The 20,595-nt window shown below is 42.2% G+C and overlaps 2 protein-coding genes across 7 annotated transcripts; one reads left to right on the top strand and one right to left on the bottom strand.

The window, feature by feature from the left end:
- Positions 1 to 1,971: 1,971 nt before the first annotated feature.
- Positions 1,972 to 15,596, bottom strand: LOC135877534 (protein-L-isoaspartate(D-aspartate) O-methyltransferase-like). Of its 6 annotated transcripts, none has more exons than XM_065403003.1 (10): positions 15,412 to 15,596; positions 12,124 to 12,251; positions 10,118 to 10,263; positions 8,697 to 8,801; positions 5,875 to 5,906; positions 5,217 to 5,321; positions 4,078 to 4,198; positions 3,203 to 3,288; positions 2,816 to 2,985; positions 1,972 to 2,459 (listed from the first exon to the last, which is right to left on the bottom strand). In XM_065403003.1, the coding sequence occupies exons 3-10, from the start codon at positions 10,233 to 10,235 to the stop codon at positions 2,447 to 2,449; spliced, it is 750 nt and encodes a 249-aa protein (XP_065259075.1). In that variant the 5' UTR covers positions 10,236 to 10,263; positions 12,124 to 12,251; positions 15,412 to 15,596; the 3' UTR covers positions 1,972 to 2,446. The 6 variants fall into 6 exon arrangements, with proteins under 6 accessions (XP_065259075.1, XP_065259073.1, XP_065259076.1 ...); XM_065403001.1 differs by having other exon boundaries at positions 15,475 to 15,596; XM_065403004.1 differs by lacking the exon at positions 12,124 to 12,251.
- A 168-nt stretch (positions 15,597 to 15,764) lies between these two features.
- On the top strand, positions 15,765 to 20,084 carry CCDC32 (coiled-coil domain containing 32). The gene is made up of 4 exons (XM_065404023.1): positions 15,765 to 15,815; positions 16,692 to 16,947; positions 18,220 to 18,376; positions 19,447 to 20,084. The coding sequence occupies exons 2-4, from the start codon at positions 16,704 to 16,706 to the stop codon at positions 19,583 to 19,585; spliced, it is 540 nt and encodes a 179-aa protein (XP_065260095.1). The 5' UTR covers positions 15,765 to 15,815; positions 16,692 to 16,703; the 3' UTR covers positions 19,586 to 20,084.
- Positions 20,085 to 20,595: the final 511 nt, after the last annotated feature.

The raw sequence follows: 20,595 nt of genomic DNA, 5'->3' as shown, positions 1-20,595 counted from the left end.
AGTCTTGTGGATAAGGGAGAAGCGGTGGATGTGGTATACCTAGACTTTAAGGCATTTGATACGGTCTTGCATAATATTCTTATCAATAAACTAGGCAAATACAACTTAGATGGGGCTACTATAAGATAGGTGCATAACTGGCTGGATAACCGTACTCAGAGAGTAGTTACTAATGGTTCCCAATCCTGCTGGAAAGGTATAACAAATGGGGTTCCGCAGGGGTCTGTTTTGGGACCGGCTCTGTTCAATATCTTCATCAATGGCAGATATTGGCATAGAAAGTACGCTTATTAAGTTTGCAGATGATACCAAACTGGGAGGGATTGCAACTGCTTTGGAGGATAGGGTCATAATTCAAAAGGATCTGGACAAATTGGAGAAATGGTCTGAGGTAAACAGGATGAAGTTTAATCAAGACAAATGCAAAGTGCTCCACTTAGGAAGGAACAATCAGTTTCACACATACAGAATGGGAAGAGACTGTGTAGGAAGAACTACGGCAGAAAGGGATCTAGGGGTTATAGTGGACCACAAGCTAAATATGAGTCAACAGTGTGATGCTGTTGCAAAAAAAGCAAACATGATTCTGGGATGCATTAACAGGTGTGTTGTGAGCAAGACATGAGAAGTCATTCTTCCGCTCTACTCTGCGCTGGTTAGGCTTCAACTGGAATATTGTGTCCAGTTCTGGGCACCACATTTTAAGAAAGATGTGGAGAAATTGGAGAGGGTCCAGAGAAGAGCAACAAGAATGATTAAAGGTCTAGAGAACATGACCTATGAAGGAAGGCTGAAAGAATTGGGTTTGTTTAGTTTGGAAAAGAGAAGACTGAGAGGGGACATGATAGCAGTTTTTAGGTACACCTCTACCCCGATATAACACGAATTCGGATATAACGCGGTAAAGCAGTGCTCCGAGGGTGTGTGGCTGTGCACTCCGGCGGATCAAAGCAAGTTCGATATAACGCGGTTTCACCTATAACGCGGTAAGATTTTTTGGCTCCCGAGGACAGCGTTATATCGAGGTAGAGGTGTATCTAAAAGGGTGTCATAAGGAGGAGGAAGAAAACTTGTTCATCTTAGCCTCTAAGGATACAACAAGAAGCAATGGGCTTAAACTGCAGCAAGAGAGGTTTAGGTTGGACATTAGAAAAAGGTTCCTAACTGTAAGGGTGGTTAAACACTGGAATAAATTGCCTAGGGAGGTTGTGGAATCTCCATCTCTGGAGATATTTAAGAGTAGGTTAGATAAATGTCTATCAGGGATGGTCTAGACAGTATTTGGTCCTGCCATGAGGGCAGGGGACTGGACTCGATGGCCCCTCGAGGTCCCTTCCAGCCCTAGAATCTATGAATCCTTTATCTAGAGAATGGTACAGCATAAAATGCTAGTGGGGGCTAGAGATGTAAATTTTGTTTTAAAAGTTAACTGGTTAAACGATTAAAATTATATCTGTTAACTGAGGTCCCTCCAGCCAGGCCCCCGGGGGGGAGTGCGTGCTGGGGTCCCTGCGGCTGGCGCAGCCGGGGCTGGGGTTGCTCTGGCCGATGTGCAGGGGCTTAACGTTTAAGACCAGTTAACGGTAACCCTAATGCTTACCTGTTACCCTTTTACATCCCTAGTGGGAGCATCTTTATTTCAGCCCTATTAATTTGATCACCACCATTCAGGGCCCAGTTTGAAGGGAGAAAAGAATTCCAGCTCCTAGAACATGCACAATCCAATTTCAGAAAAGATGCCACAACAATGGTGCTAATCAGTATCATATGAAACATGGGACCTGTCTGTTTCATTTTAAAGAATACCCATTTTTCCCCTCTATTGAAAAGAAGTGCCTAATTTAAGAGAAAGCCTTAGGAGACTGTATCTCAATTCTGAGTAAGCATGCATGATTGCTAACACCAAGTCCTGGCTTCATCAGGGAAATAGTGTGTTCATACAGCTGATTAACTAGCTCACCAAAAAGGGGATGAGAAAAGAATATGTTTAATCTAGAAGATTAATCAGATCAAATACATACTGTAATTTTTCTTCAGGCATCAGATGAGCAAGTCATGAATATAAATGCACTACCATTTAATCAAGTATAATACAGATGAATTCTCAAATCTGTAACAGTATTGCACACTCTCCATTCTCTATTTACATAGATATTGTATGTGGAGCTGACCAAAGAGGACAACTGGGCTTATCTGGTTTTACTCAGTCCAGGAAGAAATCAGACAAGATCTCCACATCTTAGGAACTGGGTGCTGATTGATCTGGAGGAATATTCTTCTCTCACTCCTCCGTATTGAGTTCTTTAAAAAGCAGAAAATGCCTTTGTGATGTGTCCAAGTTAAAAAAAATAATCTGATTTATAAAGCAAAGCCATACACATCTATAGTTGCTTCTTCAGGACCTGGTTCATGAGCTTTCCAAGATCATTTTGTAAGTGATATTCTGTCAAACTTCATCCCTATGGGTGGAAAAAAGGCAACTGTGTTACTGCTGTGAATAAATTCACAATCTTCTTTTACAATGATAATGCATATGAATATAATACTTATGAAAACAAAAGGCCAGATTGTGATGGAAGCTAGCATGCTCCATTATTCTTTAGTCTCTAAAATACAAGGAGATGCACACAGCTCTCTTGCTGTGCCCGAGCATGTATGCCCCTTCCCTTCGTCTTCCTGGCTGCATCTGCTAGGATTCTGGGGTGGATCTTTCAGCCAGCGGATTCTGGAGATATGAGCTTCTGTCAACATCTTGCCAGTGATAAGGGCAAGTGGAACAAAAGACAAATTACAATCAGGGAAACTTATTTTTTACCGGGGCCACTGCTTCTCCTTATCTGTCAGGGGAACATAGATCACGCCCATCAGTTGCGTTTCCACAATTTGCCCATCACTGGTTTTGTCATACTGCATCAGAACCTGGTTTGCACCTTCAGGCCCAACTGGCAAGATCAACCGGCCACCTGGCTTCAACTCTTTCAGCAACTGGCAAACAGAGGAGTCAATATCAGCAAGGACCAGAAACAGTTTGAACAAGGAAAGAAAGACAAAGGTAAAGCTGATTATGAGGTCTATTATGTTCACCAAAGGCGTTTACAGGATTGCCAACTTAACACAGAACAGAAAGGAAGCTATTCCAGATCTGTTACAGCCACAGGTGCAAGGGAATGAATGCAGACAGATGACATGTCTTAATTCTTACCTCCTTTGGTACAGTGTCTGCTGCTGCTCCAACATGGATGGCATCATAAGGTGCTTCTTCAGGGTATCCCTGCCTGCCATCTCCAACTGCAGAGAGGGAATGTGCAATGAAGATCCTTGTTCATATGGCAACTCAACCTAGAGAACCCTCTATCTTTCCTTTCACTTGAAAGGTATGTGAGGAAGGCTTTTGTATGTCAATTGTGATGGCAATTTGGATTTCTACAAGAAGCCTCCTAAGACAGGCTGCTCTATAAAGTTAATTTTTAAAGGAAGATAGATTTTGGAAACAGGCAACACCGTTAGATGAAGGAAACACCAGAGCTGGGACGGACCGTACATGACAAAGTAGGTTAGTGCAGACACAGGACTCCAGAGACCGACATTTAAATCTGATGGGTCACAACGGAAGTAGAGTTTGGTAGTTTCCAATGGAGATATGGTCAAAAACCAAACCCAGTTATTTGGTATTAACAGCAATCTTTACTTAAGAGGGGCTTAGTACTGAAATAAAAGAGTTGTTGCACACCCATAAGGAGAAAGTTGTATTGACAGAGCTGTTTGGAGATGGATCAATTGAATGGCACCTGCCAACATTATATATGGCTTCAGTCAGTGTTATTAGCCACCTAACCTTTAATTTGCACTTACCTGTGGAAATTAAGTTATTCAACAGAAAAACAGTTTCTTTCTTAATTAATAATACTGTGACAAGCACTTGAGTACTACCCAAAAAAAAAGAAAAAAAGAAAAGAAAAATTATGCCAACCACTGAGAGAGGCAGGTCTCCAGAAACAGTAAGGGCTAAGCACTGCCAGGCTACAATGCATTCAGGTACAGGAATGAAACAATAAGGGCATGGGCTACAGAGCTCACCCAGAAGTTTCAGACGGCCAGAAGTGAGCAGAGTTGGGTCATCTTCTCTGACATTTCTAATGGATTCATGGACCAGCTCTTCAATATGTTCTATGCCTACTGTCTTCCCTGTGGGACCCACCTGAAAACAGATAGATGCTTCATTATGCGCATACAGAGATTGTGCATTGGACAGGGTGTTTTACTGTTGAAGTGGAAGGATTAGAGAGAATTTCCAGGGAATTATCTGTTATGGGGAATATCTGAATAGGAGGTGCAAATTCTGTATCAAGTTAGTTTTAATGATGGGTAATCCTGTTTATAGAATCATAGGACTGGAAGGGACCTCAAGAGATCATCTAGTCCAGTCCCGTGCACTCATGGCAGGACTATTATTTAGACCATTTCTGACAGGTGTTAGTCTAACCTGCTCTTTAAAATCTCCAATTATGAAGATTCCACAACCTCCCTAGGCAATTAATTCCAGTGCTTAACCACCCTGACAGTTAGGAAGCTTTTCCTAATGTCCATCCTAAAGCTCCCTTGCAGCAATTTAAGGCCCTTGCTTCTTGTTGAATGCTGATTAGGAATCCCCATAGACTGGGCTAGTCATCTTTCAGGTAACATATATATATATAGCTACCTGAAAGATGACTAGCCCAGTCTATGGGGATTCCTAATCAGCATTCATTAGGAAAGATGTAGTCATCCACTAAAGGTAGATTGGGAAGAGGAAACAAAAGCCTTCCTTGTCAGGATTTCTTTTTGAAAATGTGACCAATTCCCCGGTAGGAGTGTGTCATGGGCAATCTTCTAGTACTCTAAGAGTATTTTCAGAAACTCCTTTCATTAAGTCATTTTCTGTAGAGTATGTTTCTTAAGTTCAACAAAGCAAGTGAAAGTCAGAAAGAGACCGTTTCTGTATATGGCACTTAATTCACTCCCTTTTCAGTGTATACTGGGTTACTTTGTCTACTAGATCGTACTTCTGTGGCAGATACACCATCTGTTTTTACTCAAACTGACTGGAGGGATCACATTTATCTCTTGTTTAAGCTGATCTGGGGAGAAAAAGCACAATAGGCTTGCTTTAAGAAGCAGATTACTTCTCTTCATATTTATCTCAAGCAAAGAAGCAAATAATCTTGTACTTTGCTCACCATTCTAGCAAAGCAAGCTGTGAGGTAACCACTTCCTGATCCCACATCCAGGGCCTTTGCTCCTTCCACTAGCTGATCCTTCAGCAACTCCAGAGCATGGGCATGCTATGGGGATAACACCAACAAGATGATATCATGATGCACACTTTCACACAGAGATATTAATTTCTCTCATGCCCCTCCCCTAGTTTTTCCAGTCAGAATTGTGTTAATTGCGCAAGCATATTATGTTTAAAAACAGAACTTTTTCCTTCCCAGGACTCATTTTGCAGTGATGTCCCAATGTTGAGTTTGTAAAACCATTCTGATGACAGCACGTTTGAAAGTTGTTAGGAATATGGATTTCACTAGTGGAATGTGTAGCAGAAAATATTTGGCTTGTGAAGGAAGAAGATCTCTTGAAAAAATAGAAAACTTCACTTTAAACAATAATTATGTCTTACTAAGGCTAACAATTGATTTTTCAAGGTTGACTGTCCTTCCTTAAAACTGTTTGTAAGTATTTCACACAGTTGTACAGGACACCAGTAATAAATGACATGCGGTACAAGGCAGTGTCCAATGCTCATGCATATAAGACCTACGTCAACTTGCTATTACATCTTTTAAATTAAAGCTATCCTCCAAGTCTATGAATAGAACGGAAAGTTTATCTTACCATGTGGGGTGCACTGATTGTAGCCTTATATCCTGAAAAGAAACCACTGACCGTTAAACACAAGTAATATGAAATTATGACCATGTCTGAATAATTACTATTACCTCCTCTAAACTGTTTGTTTTTATTTTTCTTTCAATATCGCAAACCTTTTCTGTTCTCCCATCTATCTGAGGCGATGTACTGACTTAAACTACCTCCTCTAGGGGGTGTTAATGACAGCAAAGCAGCTAAGAGCAATATTTCAGCTCCTGACTGTTCCAATCACCACCTAAGTGTTCCAATCAACACAACTTTTCAGGCTCATTCACAACCAAGACAGATCTGTTGCTTAGAGCCCACTTTTGCAGCCACTCCAATCAATAAGAATTCCGAGCACAGAATTGACCTGTTACGAGTTTGTTCGTAAGGAAGGGGGGGGAGGGGGGCATAACAGTCACAAAAAATAGTTAAGTACTGTAATACCACAAATTGTCTAGCATTAAGCCACAAAGTGGATACACTCAAAATAGAAGACCAAAAAAAATCAAACAGATATTTCAATATGCTTGGTGTAGAAAAATAAGTTGTCTGAGAAATCAATAGAAAGGTGGTAGTGGAGGCAGCAGGGAGAAGTCTTAGAATGGATAATAATAATTCAAGGTTCACCCCTCAAGATTTCAGGAGAGGAGGAAGAAAAGCTACAAACAGTATCTGCCTGTGCTACAGATGTATGTGTGTGGAGGAAATTTAGATGTCTGTGTTGAGATACCTCAGTGACAGAGATTTCAGCTTCAGTTATTTATTTAAAATGTTGATTTAGACCAAGTTGTGAGGGAAGCTTTCAGGGCTGAGCATGCATGAGTGAAATATCAATGTGCAGTATGGTTACTATGCCTTGTGACTTAGGAAAAAAACCTGTCTCATAGAACGGAGTAAAACTAAAACAAAAGTGTGGGTTTAGTGCAGGGATGGCCAACCTGTGGCTCCGGAGCCGCATGCGGCTCTTTGGAAGTTAATATGCGGCACCTTCCATAGATGCTGACTCTGGGGCTGGAGCTACAGGAGCAAACTTTTTAATGTGCCAGGGGTGCTCACTGCTCAACCCCTGGCTCTGCACCAGGTCCTGACCCCACTCCACCCCTTCCCCGAGGCTCCTGCCACTTCCCCCCGAGCCTGCTGTGCCCTCACTACTTCTCCCCCCCCCCCCCCCGAGCCTCCTGCACGCTGTGAAACAGCTGATTGTGGTGGGCAGGAGGCATGGTGAGGGAGGGGGAGGCGCTGATCGGTTGGGCTACCAGTGGGCAGGAGGTGCTGGGGGTAGGAAGGGGGGGGATCTGATGGAGGGGCTGCTGACATATTACTGTGGCTCTCTGGCAATGTACATTGGTAAATTCTGGCTCCTTCTCAGGCTCAGGTTGGCTACCCCTGGTGTAGTGTTTAGCTGCAGTCATATCAGTTATATGCACCATTCATAATATTTTCATGGAAATTATTCAGTTAATGTGGACATTCATGAATGAGCAAGTCACAAAATGGCTTCATCCCTCAAATACAGGAATTCTACAGTCTAACCCAAAATTTTTATTTCCCCTAACATCCCCTCCCCCCCATTCAAACATGCCTCGTGATTCAAGGTGATAGGTGCCATGGATGATATTGCAGAGTCAGGATTTTTGCTCTTATCTTGCAGCCATCCTTTTTTAAAAATAAAAAATCCCATTTTCTGACTTTGCATGTGGAAGGAAAAAGTTATTTCAAGGAGGCTTTCGCGCTAAGTATCACAATCAAGTTCCTGAAAGCACCGAATACTTTACTCAGGGCATACAGAAATACTGTCTACTATTTTCTCCTTTGAGTTTATACTGTTTGCATTTATCTATTTAATTTTTGAATCTACAGATGTTTTAAGGTTTTCCTCTTTTCTGGCTCACAAACGACTATTCTCAGAGGTACTGAGTATGCACAACACAATTCCTACTGAAGTCAACTGGATTTGTGGGCGCACTGCACTTCTGAAATTCACACCAATGGCTTTTTGAACTATCTGTTGTCTTGTCTACACTTACAGCAGTGTATAGTATATACTCACTACACATTTAGCTTCAGCCTGCTTTCACTGCAGCCTGTATCCACACTTGTCACTACAGCGTGTAGCTACATGCAGCAATGAAAGGCTTGGGTGGGGGAGCTGCCGGAACCTTTCACTACAGCAGGGAAATGCTTCAGAAACAGGACACTGCACTGCTAAAAACAGCCATGTAGATGTGGGAGGCACCGCTTGGGCATGTAGAGAGCTGGTAAGGTATATAGCCTAGGGTTCAGGCATATTGGGCACTCTACTTGCCCGAGTCATGCCTCACTATCTCCACTGCTATTTATACCCATGCCAGCGGGACATGCAGTGTCAGTACACCATACACTGCCCTAAATGTAGACATACCTTGTGTCAAGAAACAATGGTCTATCAACGATCAGGGCTAATCTTCATACCATTTGTTCTTTCTACACTTCATAAAGAGTTTTGTTCTTCAAATACAGTGGCCCCGTGATCATATCTGAGCATTCCCAGCCTCCAAAGGGCAGATCCTTTTTCTATTTCTCCCAAAGAAACCCTCGAGTAGACCCATGCGGATACTCTTCTTGATGAGCCAGCAGTAAGAGTGCACATGAACTGTCCCCCTTTCCCATTCTTGACACTATTCCATATAGGGAAGACTTGCTAGCATAGTAAACCAAGACCTACAAACTCACCCTGTGTCTTCCCTCCACTGTTCAATCACTGAGATTAGTGCAGCCATTACACATACCAGAAAAGTGTCAATCTGCTACAAATTTCTTACCTATTGACTGAGGAGAATCCATGTATGGTAAATACTTGGTGTAGTGGGCTCTATCTGTGGCCATTAACACATCCAAGACCCGTTGAGATTTAATCACTCCATTTTCTTAAAAAAAAAAAAAAAAAAAAAAAGATGGAGAGAAAGATTTCAGCTATTTAGTATTGTAACATGTTCAGGTTTGGACAGAGGCAGTGGAGGGTTTGGGAGGGACAGGCAATAGAGCTGTGTGCCTCCAGGTTTGTGGTTCGGATCTATCCCAGGTTAATAGTGAGTAAAAGCAGCTACCCTCCAATAGGAGTTTGATGCCCTGCATCAAATGAGTTGACAATCTCAGGTCAGTTCCTAGCAGGCAAGTGTCTGCATTACCAAGCACCACACTTGGCAGTCTCAGCAAAGAGGCAAAGGACTAAATGGACAGATTTATTTACACTTTTATCCCTATACATGGTTTCTTCAGGTCATATTTAAGGTACCTTGGCAGGATGTAAAATTATGAAGTTAAGGAGAATGACTGCAGAGAAGTTCATAGTTCCTTCATTTCTAATTTCCATGCAGTAACTCCTGCTGAGAGAACAGCTGTGTTGCTCTAGCAACATGGGAATTCAAAGCTATTACAGTTACAACCCAAATCATTTGTCCAAAATGGAGTGGGAATACCAATAACTATTCTAGTCCCAAGATAGCTCATTGGAGTTAACCGCATAGAGCACTGACTTTTACAGTCAGTTATATCAGCTTTAGTCTCTCTATGCCAGGGGTAGGCAACCTATGGCACGCGTGCCAAATGCGGCACGCGAGCTGATTTTCAGTGGCACTCACACTGCCCGGGGTCCTGGCCACCGGTCCGGGGGGCTCTGCATTTTAATTTAATTTTAAATGAAGCTTCTTAAACATTTAAAAAACCTTATTTACTTTACATACAACAATAGTTTAATTATATATTATAGACTTATAGAAAGAGACCTTCTAAAAACGTTAAAATGTATTACTGGCACGCGAAACCTTAAATTAGAGTGAATAAATGAAGACTTGGCACACCACTTCTGAAAGGTTGCCGACCCCTGCTCTATGTAATTGTCTACAGAATCATACAACAAGTGTTTTGCATATTCTCAAATTAGACACACATACGAGACACTTTGGGCCTGAATAGTTTTTCCTAGTAGGAAAAACTAGGATAGTTCTCCTAGCATCGTGTCCTGTTTAGGATTAGAAACAGAACAGTTTCAGGCTGTGACATCCAGATTCTGAAGAGGGTGAAGATAAAAGTGCCAAGACTATTGCAGGACATTTTAGAATGATGGATTACAATCCCACTCAGTCAAATGTGAAAAATCAAACCTACAACTGTTAAAGTGCTGTGAAGTTTCATCATCAGCTTTAAGTGTGAGCCCTGAAGAGGGGCTGCTGGTGGTACTCACTGTAAAGATTGTTGAGTAGCTCAGCATGTGTTTTCCCACTTGAAGTCCAGGCCATGGTTCTTGTGAGCAACAGTCCCATGAGCACAGTAAATATAGCACACTGCAGCACACGGCTCATCTCTCAGAAATGCAGTGGCCTCCCAGACCTTGCGTGCCAGTCATGGGGGGAGAAAGAGAGAGAGACTTTAAAACAAGCTTGGATAACATCCAGCAAAAATCCTTCCCAATCACAAATGGCCAAGATTAAAATGATATACACATCCTATAGCCATTAAACAATTTATGTTACATGATGTGCCTGATTACCAACCCTGAAGAATCAATACCTCTGACCAAACAATAGACAGAGCATGGATTGCTGCAATGCAAGAATTCCTCATACTGCTCTGCCAACATGTCTTAATGTGGACCTAGAGAAAGCACCTCCATGAATAAAAGGATACTTTAGTTTAGGAACAGAGTTGACAGTTAAGGCTAACTGATGATGGTTCATATGATGTGGACACTTATTCCCAGGGAATATAGAATCAGATGCCCAAACATACATGGCAACAGCTTTCTGTCACCACTAACCTGGGCTAGATTCTAACTAGCAGTATAGAAATAAAAGGTTCTGTATCCAGTTACCACTTTTCTGCACTTCTCAGTGTTATGACCAACACTGAACTGTGTTTTTGAAGACTCACCCATTCCGAAGATATGAAGATGTCTCTGGACTCATATAAGTCCTTAAGTTCATTTTTTAAATTAAGAAATTAACCAACATTACAAACACAACTTGAATGTCTAAAGAAGGAAAAAACTAAACACTATTGCTACACAAGTCCATAATTATATAGACTATTATAGCACATAAACACAGCTCCTGCATTTCTACATATTTTGCAGCAACTAAAAATTGCTTCTCAAAATTAAAGGAAGCGGGGAGAAATCTGTGTCATTTAAGGGCTTTATAACAGTCCCCTGATTACTGGGGAGCTACTTCAAGTACAGGTCTGCTTTGAAGAGTGTAATGGCATTTTCTTACTCCTTGTGTATATGTGGTCAGTTTTATTGTATGTTTTTTATCATTAGAGTCAGCACATAAGTTTTTATTAGCTTGTAATCCTTTTAGCCTCTCAAAGCCAACACAGCTATGGGAGAGCGAGCTGAAGTTCCTGTTCCATGGTAAGCACCAGAATTTTTTTCCTAACTTCCAGCCAGTGATATGAGTGCAGCTCTACTGTCTTCAGATTCTGCTGTAATGATGCCTGTGAGGTAGCGATGCTTGTGCAATCCCTTCCCCTTCAATGTAGAGCACAGATGTCACTGAGCTTAATTTGGCCTGCAGAGCTATTTTTGCTAGTGATGATGTGCAAGATGGAAAAACCCCAGATTGATTGTCAGAGCCTAGGCTCAGTTTGCAGGACTGGGTGTTGGAAGAGATTCTTACCTGTAAGTTAAGCACATTTGATGCAAAAGTAATCAAGACAAACAAGAAACCCACAATGTTATTTCTGTAACCTTTTAGAGTAGAACTACACCTTAAACCTCCTATCATCCTGTGTAACAATATACAGCAATGCCACTGTGACAGTCTGTACCCTTATGTTCATTCCTTTTTCCAAGACTATGCTAAAATTTGTCATAATTGGATAATAATTTATTTGTATCCAATTATTACTTTTATGCCTCATTACTTGTAGTCACTTAAAGTCTTTCTGTAGTTAATAAATCAGTATGCTTTGATTGAAGTGTTTAGGAAACTTCACTTGGGATAACAGGATTTGTGCATACCATTTTCTATTAATAAAATGACAGACTTTATATGAGCTTGTATTATCCAGGAGAGGGTTGAGCAGTACAAGATGCACATTTCTGGGGGAAAGTCTGGGACTGGGAATTTGCTGGTGTTGCTCTGCAGTGTAATTCAAGAGTAACTGGCCATAGCACTCATATAATGTGGGAATATATGTGTGGGCAGACCAGGAGTGGTTGCTTTCACAGCAGAGCAGTATAAAAGACACCTCAGGCTGGAGAATTGAGGGGAGACAGCTGTTCAACAGTCCAGATTGTATCCTGTGTAATGTCACAGGCACACACCACTTTAGGACATGAAGTAAAGAATGAATCCAAGCAAAGCTGCAGAGGGAACCTAAGAGAAAAGACATAAGCTAGATAAATAGGAGTTTGGCCAGGGTATTGGAGCTCAAACATCTGTTTTCACTAAAATACCACCACATCATCCTGATTTTGATTTTTTTCTCCCACATGCCACAACAGTTTGCAGAATATCAGTTGCCCAGCTTTTAGTTTAAGTGGATCTAATGCTATTGGTGTGTGGATTGATGGAAGACATTAAAGATGGCAGCCTTGAGAGTCCAAATTTTACATTATAGATGGCTGCTAGGTAGATGTGGAGTCTCTGGCAGGGTGGATTTTCAGATCTCTGAACCTTCTACTATCTGTATTTTTAAGAAGGGGGAATAACCTTTACATCCCTGTACTTCTCAATCACAGTTGCATACAGCCTTCTGTTCACGTCAGTCATTCCCATCCCCTGCCCTCAAAGCAAAGGGAAACCAGAATTAAACCATAGGGTCTCTATAATTACTCACCTATAGTTACTTTCCATGGCCAATGTGATTTACATATGCAAACTTAATGATGAAAAGGAAGTGACAGGCAGTCAAGTAAGAGATGGAAAAAGCAAAGAGAAGGCTAAAACATGGCTTTCTACCTTGGTCTGACCCAGAATGCTGGGAAAGGCAACGTGAATGCCCAACTTTGCCCCCACCCCCACAAGGGCTTACTGCAGGATCCTGTTAAAATTGAAAGTTACAAATAGTGTTGAGCTAGTAACAAATTCTCCATGTCCACTACACATTCCTTAACATACTACTTTATTGCCCACCCAGAGACAAGTTTAGTCTTCAAGGACACCGTCCTCTAAAAAAAGTGAGAGTGAGGAATTCCCTTCTCACCTCAAAGAGAGACCATTACTCTCTCCAGCTTATACCATGAGTGGCAGAAGGGTGACCCAGAACTCCAGGGTCATGGCCATTGGAAGAGGATATTTTGCACGTCTATAGCCTTTCATCCAAGGACATCTTTAGAGTCAAGCTCCCTCACAGAACATCAAACCCTTCAAAGACCACTTTTCCCCCCTACAGCAAGAATAGCCGCACACAGATCATGAATTGTTTTAAATAAAATCTTATAACCTAGCTCTAGGTTTTACAGGATTTATCACAGGTAGGTAAAAGAAAGAGAATTACTTTTGTGACTTCTTATATCTAGGTAACTCCAGATTACCTCTACCTGAAACTCATTATAATGAAAGAATATTGACACCCATACCAGATTTCTAGAGATTATTAATATTTTCAGTTATTCCTTTTGCCATAAAGATTTTACTGGTTCTGCAGAAATCACATATGCAAAAGCCTTTCAACTGGAAATCACACTAATCTGTCAATTATGAGAAAGCTCCATAAGCAACAAGAGCTGAATATTGAATAATAGTGAAACTAATCACAAAGTATTATATGTTAAAGCATTAAAGTACAGATCTCTGTGGTGCAGAACACAGCACTGAGATGGTTTAAATGTGATGTCTAATATTACAAGGGTGAGGTGGATTTTTTATTTTCAGTTTTAAAACTTTACTTGCAATATGAGAGTTGACTAGCATTTGTTCAGCTGAGAGATTTTCCCTCCCTACCCCACTGGTTTTAAAAGATGTTAAAGATAATCAGATGGGAGAAGGATGAGGGAAATCTCACTGTGACATGTACATCAGAATTAAGGATTCACTCTCAGTACAATTATATTTGAAGTCAATGTGAAAAAGCAACCATTCCCCAGATGGGAATAAGATCAGACCACTGACTCCATCTGATCTGGTGGTATCTGACCACCAGCAATGGCCAAAACTGGTTTCTTCAAAACAAGATCCCTTAAATGCACCCCCAATCAATTGTGCAATGCTGTGCATTGGGGCAGGGGAGGAAATGCTGTCTATACCCCTACAAGCAATGAATCTTCAGATCACAAACTATTTCATTACCTCACTTATTTTAACTTGCATAACTATACATGCTGTTGCATTGTGGAGTTGAGAATCAATAGACTGTGGGAATTCTCCTAAAAGAGAAAACCTTAAGGCAAGGGTGCATGTGTGACAAACTACTCCATACTTAAGTGATAAAAACCTTTTTTACATCTCTTTACAGAACTTAAAATAATTAAAAATACTCTCTTTAATATTAATCAAAAGTTTGTTAGTTTTAAATGGTACACCTGGAGAACAATGGCAACATTGGAATGGGATAACTGAAAGCAACAGCAGGGATTCAAGACATTATGTAACATACTAATTTATCAGAAGATTCCCCTGGAGAATATTGCTGATTATTACCTACAGTGTTCTCCACTTAACTACAGGTTGCTTAATTACACAATCAGTTTATGTATATAAGAATCAGAGCATGATCAGTTGCAAGTTATTACAATAGAAGCTTGGAGTTAGGAATACCAGAGTTATGAACAACCTCCATTCCGTGTTTAAGTCTGAGGTTCTAGTGTAAAAGTTAGCTATACAAGGACCTTTTAAAAATTCACTATTCAAATACCAAATCAAGCTGTAAATGCGGCTCTCTGCTGTGTTAAAGCTCCTGCCCCTTGACTCATCTGAAGAGTTTTGGTCCACCCACCACCTTTACCACCCGCGATTAGCACGTGCAGCAAAGGGCAAAGCAACACGTCACTCGGGTATAAAAACATCCCGTTGGAAAACAACACGTGTGTCCCACTGGCAAAGGGAACGTGCACAGCCCTGAGAGGGCTGGACAGTTTCCAGCTCTCTTCCTCCCTCCCTCCCTCCCTCCGCGCTTGCACCCAGGAGCGGGCGCGCAGTGTGGGGCGGGTCCCGGGCGGTGCGCTCAGCAGACAGCGACTAACCAGGGTTTGTAAAATTAAGCCTCTGACTCAAGTGCCAGCGAGTTGAAATCGGAGGCAAACAAAATAAACCCTCGCACCGCTCGAGCCTGCGGGAACCGGCCGGCGCCGGCAGCCCTCGGCCCGGACTGGCTGGGCGCCCCAGCGCTGGGCGAAGGAGGCTGAGGGGCGCCGCCTGGGCTCGGATCGAGGCGGGCAGTTGGGCGCAGCCCAGCCCCGCCCACCCCACCAGGCCGAGAACGCAGGTCCCACTTGCCCAGGGGAGCAGGGACTCCGGTGCCCACAGAGCCCGCGGGGAACGGCCACTTAGGCCGAGGGCGGGGGCACCGACAACGCTACATCCTTCCCTAGCACACCTGACTAGGACCCCGCGCTGCCCCTGCGGAAGTGGAGTGGGTCCGTGGGAGCATCAGCCTCACCTGCGCAGGCGCACTAGGGCCTCCTCCGAGCCCTCATACCGCACAGACCCACTTTCACGCCCCCCTCTACTATGAGTAACAACGACTGCCCTCCGCGCTCCGTTTGTTATGAGGACAACTTCCGCCCGGTTTCAAGGTGGCGTCACGCCAAGCACCGCGCTACATTCCCCGCCCCCTCTCTCCAGGAGGAAGAATAATTGGCACTTTCCTGTAGCCAATAGTTGGCACTGCGGTGCTGCCCTTCCATTCGCTGATTGGTCAGGCTAGACGTCAGTGAAATCTCAGTACGTCCCCATTCGTCCTACCCTGGAGGTAAGAGGGGGCAGCAGTGAGGGACTCAGGTAGGTGGGTTCTTGGGCTCTGCCGGTACTGGGGTGTCGCGGCTGCCTCTGTGCCGGGAGGGGCCGTCAGCGCACCCCTGGCTTCAGCTGGGAAAAGGTCTGGGAGGGTGTTCCCCAAAGAGGCAGTAGTAGCTTCCCCGAGGCTGAAGGGCCTCATGATGAGGGCATTGGCATCGCCACCATCCTTTGGACTTGACCCTGCTGAGATTTGGAGCCTTTATTTTCATGCCTGGCCTATGCCCCCTGAGGCAAAGAATGTGCCCTGCATGGAAGAGGGGCAGCCTCCCCCCAGTTATTTACCCAACCCTAGCCTCTCCCTGAATGGGGATGTGCATAAAAATGGGACCTGGAGCTCAACCACGCTTGTCTTTTGGGGGTTTACATAACCTGAGCAACAAGGTTTTTGTAATCATGCCTTTTTTGCCCATGTGAATAGGCTCTGGCAAACCTTAGACTTTGTTCACTGCGGCAGAATTGCTGCATTATGAAGTAGTGTTTGGTTTGAAAATTTCAGGCTTAGCTGAATGGCCTGTAAGTCACAGGATGGACCCATCAAAATGAGGGTGGCTCTTTACAAAAGATAGTGTAAACTGGAGATTATTTTAAATTGACTGAGGTGCAAGCTTTTCTGAATCATTCTATTATGACTCATACAGTAATAGATCACATAATCCCTGTATACAAATACAATCTATTAGTACAAATTTCCCTTTATGGAAAGTGAGATACTAGACTTTGTGATTTTCTGAAAGGAGCTTTCTAAAAAGCTAGAAACTTTCCCTTTATTTAGACTTAAGGGTAGGGAAAGAATCCTGTGTAGATGTAAACATTGTTTTACAGTTGATGCTTACAATTCATCATATGTATCTTTTTCAGGAATTCTGCATCATGAAAATGATTGAGAATGTTGACTCTCTAGTGACTAGGTCAAGCCAGGACCTCTGGGCTGAAATCTGTTCATGTCTGCCAGATCCAGACCAAAAAGACGACTTTAGTGATACTTTTACAGATTCCTTCACAGATTCTTACATCAGTGGAGAAAGCCAGGATGAAGAACCAGGTGGTTCTTTCCAAGCAAACCTGAAGCCCTGGGCACCTCTGAAAGATTCAGAGATATATTTAGCAGCACTAGGTGAGTATAGGGTAAAATTCTGATTTCTGAGTTTGCTTCAGTCAGAAAGTAAGTTTAGAGAATGGTGATGGCTTCTGTATCTCTGTTAGTGTAATTGTAACTCAGGGGATGACACTCCTCCCTCTGAATTAAAAGGCTGTAGACTCAAGCTCCACATGAGGATTTGACTTGTACCCAAGGTTGATAGTGCACTGAAGTACTGGCAATCGGAGGAGCTGCAAAATTAACTTAGTTGAGCTTCAGCTGGGCTGGTAAAACTGAGGCCCGTTCTACACATTTCTGGGTATTTCTGTGGGTGAATTAAAGATCCCACACAGTCTTTCAAAAATAATTCAGAGTTAACCACTGTTCTTCCTCTAAAGAAGATAGTTAAATGCAGTGGAAACTATGAATGGGGAATATGTTCTGAACTCATAATGACTACTATGTCTGTATTACCTGTATCTAATTTGTTGCATTGTGAAACCCTTTGAGACACTTCTAATCATTCTATCAAATATGTTGTGTGCTTATGGAGAGAAATGCAGTTTACTATTGATCCGTGACCACTGTCCAGCTTGGGGGAGAAAAACTCAAAACAAATACCTTTCCTAAGTCCTGCACACTCGAGAGATCAAAAAAAGAAGTCACTCACAGGAGTTCTGCAGATCTTCATAATGTGATCATCCCTCTTCTTTCTTGCACACTGTACGCATCCTGACATCAGTTCTTCTCTTGTGCTTTGATCAGTTGTTAAATAGTTAATGCTGGCACTTAAATTCTTCTGACTAGGCTTCGGAGTCAGTACCCTGTTGCAACTAATAGCAACACTTTGTACCTCACAACTATTGTTTCAGCCTGTGTGCAGAATTGCAAGGTTTCACAGTCTTTGCAACCAAAAGGGCTAGAGACTTATGTCTTAAAATGACAACTTAGAGTCTGGAGCACAAGATGACAGCCTCCAAAAAGAAATACTGGCCTGTTACGCCACCACAAGCTGGCCCAATTTGACTCCTTCCTATGACACTCTTCTGTCAAAACTACAGTGAGCACAAGTTAATACATGAGCCAAATAAAGAAGAAATCCACAATAATGGAATTAAAAAAAAACAACCCCTATTGATTTAAACAAAAGAATGCACTCATCCAGATTTCAAGTAGTAGTAAAAATGGTTAACTTTTAAATATCATTTAATCATGCAGAGTTAATCTAACCCTTTGGATTTAAGCTCTCTCGCCATAACCACCTGTTTTTCTCTCTCTTCAATAAAACTTCTTTTTCTTCCCCCCCAGAGAGAAGACTGATGAGAATTAAGGGTTTGTCTCAGGAAGTGACCTCCAAGGATATGCTGCATACTCTCGCCCAAGCAAAGAAGGAATGCTGGGATAGGTTCCTGCAGGAAAAGTTTGAGTCTGAATTTTATGTGGAGGGACATGAATCTGAAGAGAGGTAACAAGCATGATGAGGAAAGGCTAGTCAGACTGATTCAGGGGTTACCGTTAGCAAATAGAGCAGAGCTTTATTTAAAAAAGTAAAATTGTTGGAGATTTCTAATGGGGGGGGAATTATAGCATTACAGTAATATTGATACTTAACACTTGGCCTCTTCCGAGCAAGTCACTGATATTACTACAGCATTTCAGCAAGACAGGAAAGTAGTCCTAGTCCCATTTTATACATAGGATGACTGTGGCAAAGAGGTTAAGGCCTGAATTTTCAAAAGTCCACTAATTTTGGGTGCCTCAATTTTGGCGTGTCCAACTTGACACACGTTGGACCTGCTTTTCATAGGTGCTTCAATTGCTTTATTTAGAATGGTGGTTGCTCAGGCTTGCTGAAAATATGGCTGAATATGTCTGTTAGGAAATATCTAAAAATTTAGGCCTAAGCCTAGAGTGAGAAGCTCTATCCAGGCCAGCTCCAGAATCTGCGCAGAGCCCCACTGAAGTCCACACTGCTCCAGCAAGAGAGACCTGTGAGGAGCTTCTTGCAAGATCAGGTCCGGGCCGGAGTTGGTGTCAGAGCTCAGATTAGAACTCTTGAGTTCCTGGCTCCTGTTTCTATGCTTAGCCTGTAGTGCTCTTGTAGCTCTCTCCCTTGAAAATAAAGTTTTATATAAGTGCTAAATATTAGCATCCTCATTAGGTAGGTCAGATAAAGGAAACAGAAATTGTTCGGGCTTATAGAACAATGGTCCTAGTTCCGTCTCATGAAAGATGCTGTTTCCTATACTTTGAACTGCAGTCCCTTAGAGACAATGTCCTGACTTGTGTTACAGATGCCATTAAATCATCATGTGGGGATGTCAGGAACCAAACAGTCATCTTCTTGAGCACAGTGGATTCCTGTTTCTTCTCTGGCACACAGATTAGTCCGTTAATAGATCTTTCCTGTAGCCATAGGAGAGCCTATAAAATGGAAGAAAGGCCTGTGGAGGGTTAACACCACCACATTTTAGAATTCTGTACTGGCTTTTACTACTACCTTATATTTAACTTCTTACTTCTGCTTTCCCTCAGCACCCTGGAACATTTAAAGCGGTGGCTGCAGCCTGATAAAGTGGCAATCAGTACTGAAGAGGTACAGTACCTGATTCCCCTAGAGTCCCATATAGAGAAGCAAGAAACTGGGGAAGAGTCTCCAGCAGCAGAACAATGAAATGCACTCCAACCATGCGAAGCAGCTGTCCAAGGACTGATGGAGCTGCATTCAGTGGCAGTAATAAAAGGGTAGGGTGAGGAAATTGCCAATTTTTGGTCAGCAAGGGAAAGAGCTATGGACATCCAGAGGATAGAATTGCATTTGTTATCGACAGGAGTGAAGTGTCCTGCAACTTTGTGCATGCTGGACTTAAATCTTGTTTTTATCTACGTGGTTTCCCATCTTGTAGCAAAACAGTCATTCCAGTTTAAAAAAAAAAAAAATTTGTAATTCACTGAGATGAGTACTGAACAAAAAGGGTGATATCCTAGAATAGCGCAGCTAATAACTCAGAAGACAGACATTTCTTCCTCCTTTCTTGTACCCTCACTTTGTGGCTATATCTTTCCTGTTGCTAGCTTCACGGGCTTTACTCGTTGATCTGTTACAACAATTCTGCTGTAAAGTTATCTGTAAAACTCCACAATTTGTGCTTGAGTTGGCGCTAAACTGTATCCTGGAGAGATGAGAAACATTTGTCCTGTTTGGATTTGGTGCAAACTAAATGGGATCCTACTCTCCAATGATAATTACCAAAGCCTGTTTAACATTCTTCTCTTTATAATGTACCAGCCTGCAATATCACATTTATTGGACCTTCAGACAGTCTTGTATGAAAAGTGTTCCTCTACTTTTTTTCTTCTGTTCGATTTGTTTTTCCCCCCCCTCGAGAGGGGCAGGTTAGATTCTAAATCTAAATTATAGATTCTAAATCAGTGGAAGTGACAACTGATCAATGGATTGTTTTCATGTTAAATAATTCTTAGATCAAGTATCTATACAAACAGGCTTAATGTGTTTTATCTACAGCAGACTGTCCCCAATCATTACTCAGAGGGTCTGTAATCCTGACCTTTGTATGAGACTGACTCTTATAATTATCGTATAGCTGCAGTTTCTTATGATATCAACAGTATAGGGCAATACAGAGCAATGGCTTACATCTTCTGCTGGGTTCTTAAAACTGT

Source organism: Emys orbicularis, chromosome 4, assembly GCF_028017835.1.
Source record: "Emys orbicularis isolate rEmyOrb1 chromosome 4, rEmyOrb1.hap1, whole genome shotgun sequence".
Classification (NCBI taxonomy): Eukaryota; Metazoa; Chordata; order Testudines; family Emydidae; genus Emys; species Emys orbicularis.
The sequence above is the reverse complement of the archived record's forward strand: the minus strand, read 5'-3'. Positions and strand labels throughout refer to the sequence as shown.